This window comes from Mizuhopecten yessoensis, unplaced genomic scaffold (assembly GCF_002113885.1).
Source record: "Mizuhopecten yessoensis strain PY_sf001 unplaced genomic scaffold, ASM211388v2 scaffold11141, whole genome shotgun sequence".
Classification (NCBI taxonomy): Eukaryota; Metazoa; Mollusca; class Bivalvia; order Pectinida; family Pectinidae; genus Mizuhopecten; species Mizuhopecten yessoensis.
In genome coordinates, this window is record NW_018408900.1 from 399,755 (window position 1) to 406,211 (window position 6,457).

The 6,457-nt window shown below is 35.4% G+C and overlaps 1 protein-coding gene across 1 annotated transcript; it reads left to right on the forward strand.

The window, feature by feature from the left end:
- Positions 1-371: 371 nt before the first annotated feature.
- On the forward strand, positions 372-1,148 carry LOC110466695. The gene has a single exon (XM_021523380.1). The coding sequence runs from the start codon at positions 372-374 to the stop codon at positions 1,146-1,148; it is 777 nt and encodes a 258-aa protein (XP_021379055.1).
- The last annotated feature ends 5,309 nt before the right edge of the window (positions 1,149-6,457 follow it).

The window sequence follows — 6,457 nt, forward strand, 5'->3', positions numbered from 1 at the left end:
AGAACCCGTAGTGTTTAGAATGGTGTACAGGTAAACTTTCGCTTGTTTTGTACGCTTTTTTAACCCCAGTCAGCCTTGTTGGCTTTGTGCTCAGTCATGATTTATCAGTGGAAATATATGCCATTATTAATATGCCAATAAAGTCCGGAAACGAAAGTAAAAACACTGCCTTCTGGTGATGGTAAGTTCTAAGTAATGTGTTTGACCAGACTCTTGAATTACAAGTGAACAAGCGTCTGGTTGAACGAGACTAAACAGAGCCTGCCATTTTCTCTAACTTTTGTGACCTCCGCGCTGATTGGCTTCTAAAGGATGTATTATATTATATTATAGGTGTATCGACAGAAGAGACTTGTACCTGTGAATAGACAATGTCTGAATTTGTGGCAGAAGCGGAAGTATGGAAACGAACAAGAAAGGAAACTATAAGGAAACTAAACCAGCTTGCCGACGAACTAGACCTGATGCAAAAGAGAGTCAATATTTCCAACCTTACTGCAACATCGGTATCTTTAGCTACTGGCATTGGTTCTATTGTCTGTTTTGGACTAGCACTCGTGACAGGGGGAATAAGTATCATTCCTGGAATAGTTTTAGGAAGTATAGGCTTGAGTGGTGGATTTACTACAATCGGAGCATTGGCAGGGAAACATTTTCATGAAAAGGATTTATTAAACAAAGTCCAGCAATGCTTGGACAATGACAGACGCGAGTCGGAAAGGCTTAATGTTTTACTGGACAATACAGAGACCCTTGGTAAACAAATCAACAAATATGCAAAAAGAGGAGTTAAAGGTGCAAGATTAATAGCTGGCGGCATAGATTTCGGAGCTGGAATAGCAGCGAATGCCGTAAAAGGAGGGACAAAAGCTGCAGTTCGTACGGTTTCCCAGGTGGCAGGCGCTGTTGGATTAGGTTTAGACTTATTGATTTTGCCTCTGGATATCTATTTCCTCGTGGAAACCTCCATCAAGACACATCAGGGATCAACACATGAGGCAGCTGTTAAAGTGCGAACTGTTGCAGCAGATTTGGAAAAAGAAAAGGATGCATTCCTTGTCAGGCAAACTATACATTTTACTCAATCAAGAACCATTGCAGTGAGATACAAAGGATCGCTAAAAACAATTACGGACGGAAAAGAATGAACTGAACTAGAGGCTACGGTGGTGTTATTTTAATATCCTCATCTGTGGTGTTAGAACACACTCTGCACTACAAAGCTAGAATTGTGTATGGATATAACATGCTTGTTTCCTTAATTACCATCCGTTGCTTAACTATAAAAAGGCTGGAATACTAGCACAATGTTGAACAGAAAGATAAAGTTGTTGTCGGAAAGAGAAAATGAATTGATCGATTCTTACTATATAACATATTAACAATTGCTAAAAAGTTGACATCTGAAGTTTCTAAACAATTTGTTTTTGTTTGTAAAATCGCAATATATATTTTTCTTCTCGAGTAGTAGACTTTCTCACTTAGAGGTAGACCGAGCACGGAGCGTGGAGACAGAGACATAGACAATCAAATACAAGGGTCATTTCAAAAATGATTTGATATGGAACGTAGCGTATAGGGTATGTCATAGTGTGTAAACGCACGTGGCTATAGGTAAGCGAACAGATAACATCATATGTAGACACAGATTAGAAATTATGTAACCGGTAACCACAGTCGTTTTGGGGTTTTTCATGGCTCAATGCGGCAGGTATGTAACCGTGGTAATTGATATTTCAATATCTCCGTTAAGGATCTCACCCGGGACGTCTGTAGTTTTTTTCTGACGCCGATTGAGTGAAACGGAATTCCCCGAGCCAAAAAAATCAGTTCAAAGAAGTTTGAATTTTACCAGAGTGACAGGGATCACATAAACATTTGTAGATTAAATTTACCATCCACAAACTTCCTAGGACACGATATTTCCATATTACGAAAGAAATATTTTGTATAGAGGTGGTTGAACAAAAGGACGTTTATCAGCATCCCTTCGTGGCAAAGTAACGTTTGAATGTTCCTTCGTAACAGTAACATGATGGCGACGAAGCGACCTTTATCATTCTGTGAGCTACGCTATTAGCCATAAAAGTCTGTATTTACATGTGTTCTTGTTTATTCTCCTAAAAAATAACAACAGAAGAAAGTAGAAATTTATTCAGTTTTCTGCTATTTTCTATTTCGTTTTAAATCGACAGCTTTTATGGAATGTTCTCCATGAAACACAACAAAAATATTTAGATATTGGGAAGGGAGGGAAGGTTTGGGGGTCATTTTTATGCTTTTCTTTGAAGACTATCTTAGGGATCGTTTCAGGGTAGTGAATTTTCGGATTTCTATACTACTGCGATCAACTCTAGCATGTACCGAGTCTTTGTGTTCAGTATAAACCTTCTTTTTTTAAAATCTTNAGATGAAACGAAAAATTATTTTGAGATGTTCCCTGATGTTACTACTCTCGGTGTCCGTCTCCGTCTCAAAATGAGAAATGTCTATTAGTCGGTTTATCTTTATATCTTAGTGTGCTGACACCAGATACAAATGTAAGATGTAAACATGTGCATCATTTATGAGGACTCTTTAATAATGCTGTGCTATGATTTTTTATGTTGTGTTAATTTTATTTCTTCTTCTTTATATGATGAGATAGGAGTAGTGACTAACAAGTGTGTGGTTAACTAATTTAAAAAGGAGCGACCGAAAACGACAAAGTCATCTTACTCTCGACGTAATGCCGTGACAGGAAAATGCACCATATCAATGCTCTGATATGAACCACATACTAACATTGTTCACGGTTTTATTCCTGATCAGATTGTATCCACATTTCCATATTTAAGTTGCGTAGGGAATAAGAACATTCATGAAAATGTAGTTTCTTCATATTAATTTCAGTAGTTTGTAGGGTTGATTTATTAGTATCATATTTTCTTGGGCGAATTTGTTTTCCTGTCACTAGTAGGCCTTATTTCTTTGTTATCGAATATAATGTAATTTTTCTCGAAATTCTCACTGCACATGAAGATGAAGATCAAGGCCGTGAAGTCATGAAGTCTACCGAAAATGATACTTCGGGATATATGGTAAATCATACATCAAATCAAAGAAAAAATATGTTCCTGTCGACCTAGACTGCTCCGTTATAACATAAACGGTTATGACAAAATCACATGCTTCTTGAACGGTGTCATTTTACTAGGCTGAACCTAGCGGTTAGCAACCTTGCTAAAATTATGGGTATTTGTACAGTACAGTACCTGTGACTGATAATGGCAAAATAGCTCGGTTTCTGTTGAAAGACCGTAATAGGAACAAACATGGTGAAGTGTATGTACTGTACACACTTTTGGAACTGTAGTTTTTGAACGATATATGGTATTTAAAATAAACTTTTGATTTGTCACTTATCTTATGTCTTCTTTCAGTATTCATTCCTTAACAGTACTTGGTAAAGCCATCCAGTGCTTTATTTCAGAATACTTGAAACTATGGCAAGCCAAATTAAGATTTAATATTTAACAATTAAGATACAGTTACAGATGTTCATTACATTTTTGCCTGTGAAATATTTGATTCTATCAACTTGATAAAACTGATTTTTTTTCCACTGTGAAAAATATCAAAAGTGATATTCACGTTTTGGTATTGATCAATCATGACGGTATCTTCTAATCGCTGCATTCAAAGGCAACGATGTTTTGTTTAGATTCAAATGAAGCGACGGTGGATTAAGTGGTTGCTATGGTAAATGTTTGGTACACACTTAAATATTTACATAAATATACAATTAATAATATTTGTATAGGCAATCATACCAGAAAATAGCAGAAACGTCAGGATTGTGTTGAGTATCCCATTCAAAATGGCGCGCAGCCGTGTTGTCAAGCATGACGTCATTATAATATGGCGCTAATTATTACTACATTTTTCATGTGTTATGCTTTAAAAATGTAATAAATAGAGGATATTTAATGGTGTCTTCAATAATATCAAATATTTTTCACGAGTGTCGCTAATATTTTGATATTTTTCACGAGTATACCTTAAGTTAAGTCTCACAGAAAATTCGTCATCTTGACACAGTAGCATGTCACTTACTTTGTCACGTTATCCTGATTTCAGACCAACCAGATGTACCTAAGAAACACTGTCGAAAAGAAACAACAGATAAGANGTTCATTACATTTTTGCCAGTAAAATATTTGATTCTGTCAACTTGATAAGACTATTTTTTTCCACTGTGACAAATATCAAAAGTGATATTCCCGTTTTGGTATTGATCAATCATGACGGTATCTTCTAATCGCTGCATTCAAAGGCAACGATGTTTTGTTTAGATTCAAATGAAGCGACGGTGGATTAAGTGGTTGCTACGGTAAATGTTTGGCACAGACACTTAAATTTTTACATAAATATACAATCCTACCAGAAAATAGCAGAAACGTCAGGATTGTGTTGAGTATCCCATTCAAAATGGCGCGCAGCCGTGTTGTCAAGCATGACGTCATTATAATATGGCGCTAATTATTACTACATTTTTCATGTTTTATGCTTTAAAAATGTAATAAATAGAGGATATTTAATGGTGTCTTCAATAATATCAAATATTTTTCACGAATGTCGCTAATATTTTGATATTTTTCACGAGTATACCTTAAGTTAAGTCTCACAGAAAATTCGTCATCTTGACACAGTAGCATGTCACTTACTTGGTCACGTTATCCTGATTTCAGACCATTCAGATGTACCTAAGAAACACTGTCGAAAAGAAACAACAGATAAGAGAGAAGGATTCCTAAGGTGAATTTGGGCTCTCCCCTCCCTCGGGATACTTTCTGCTGTTTTTTCCCCAAAACCAATGGAAAAAATCACCCCATTTCTCAAAAACGTATTTTTGTGTGATATATTTTCCCAAAGTCACAGGGCACAGGCCCCTGTCGAAAAGAGGTAGAAAAATCACCGCAAGGGTTTCAATGGTGACAGCAATGATTTTTAGGGGTTCATATAAGTTGCCTTATGCGACCATGCTATTATTAGAGGGGAACATTTAAAACAATTGTAAACCATTACACTATAGGTTGCACAATCAATGTTTTAAAAAGCCTAGCTTACTCACAATTTAAGAAAAAACATGTACCAGTAACAAATATTTTTGATTCATTTCATACACTTGTTTTGATATTTAAATGAACAGAATAAATATGAAACCTTTAATTCGTAGGTTAAGCTTTTTGAATAGTTATACGTAAAGCAGTGAGCAATCTATAAATAATTACTATATATAGGGAAAACGGTAGTGCAGTGGAACGGGGATCCTTAAACTAGATGATATTAAAAGGGAGATAAGAAAATCGCTGAGTCAGCACTAACATCTAAACATAACGTGAGTGTACCCGTCTACTCTTTTGAATCGAATACAATAGTATAATCCGATAATGGCCGAATACATTTTGTGAAAAGGGAATTTTGGTGACCGTTTTACAATTTTTAGACCGTGTGTCATGTCAAATTTATCCTAGTTTAAACATGCTGAACTTCGCTGTTTTAATATCCGTGACTACGTAAATGAGTTTATGAGGAACTCATTAAGTCTAAAATTAGAGGACAGTACAACATAGCAGCATTGTTCAATACCGATGCGTGTGTGTTCTATTTCGGTACGCGTATAAATGCGGATTCTACAAAATACAAATCGAGGAAAAAATCACTCAGCTGACACATGGATTCCATTATTTCTGTCTACGCTATGTCACTATGTCAGAAGTGCTATTTCTTTAAATACTGTAATTGGGATATTTCTACGGTAGTCATAATTTTGCGCATAGCATCAATTCGCAAAAATATATCAGTGAATTTAAACTACAGCTGTTTTCTAGAAATTAGCAAAAAAATAGCCTTCGTAAAAATATTCCAGTAATGGAACTATAATACATGTATTTAGGTAGCACGAAATTAGATAGCAAACTAATCTAATTCCGTTGTATGTAATGGCTATCCTTGAACTGTCGTTTATGAAACAGTTTGAACTAATTTTAACTGATTTGATAGATAAAGTCATACAGGTCTTATAGGGGAGGACATGTAAGACCAGATATTCAGGCCTCTGTTAACTTATGTAATATTTACTATCTAATATCTACTCTGTATTTTTTTTATCTATTAAGTGAATAATGGGGTAGCTTTACCTGGAGCGGTTGAAGTATCTTTGATAACTTGAGGAAATATTTGCCCGATGCACATGTTTGTTCTCACCGCTTTATATCTTAAATGTAACGGATGTTGTTGGGCTACATTTCATCATATTTTATTGAGTAAACAATAGGATTGAACAGCAGGCTAGGCCTATATAAGTTCTCTCCTTAGGTTGACATGACAAAGACAAAGATGAATGAAATGGTTTGTAAGAAAATATTGATGCAAATCATATATAATAAATAGCATAGACATATATATATATATA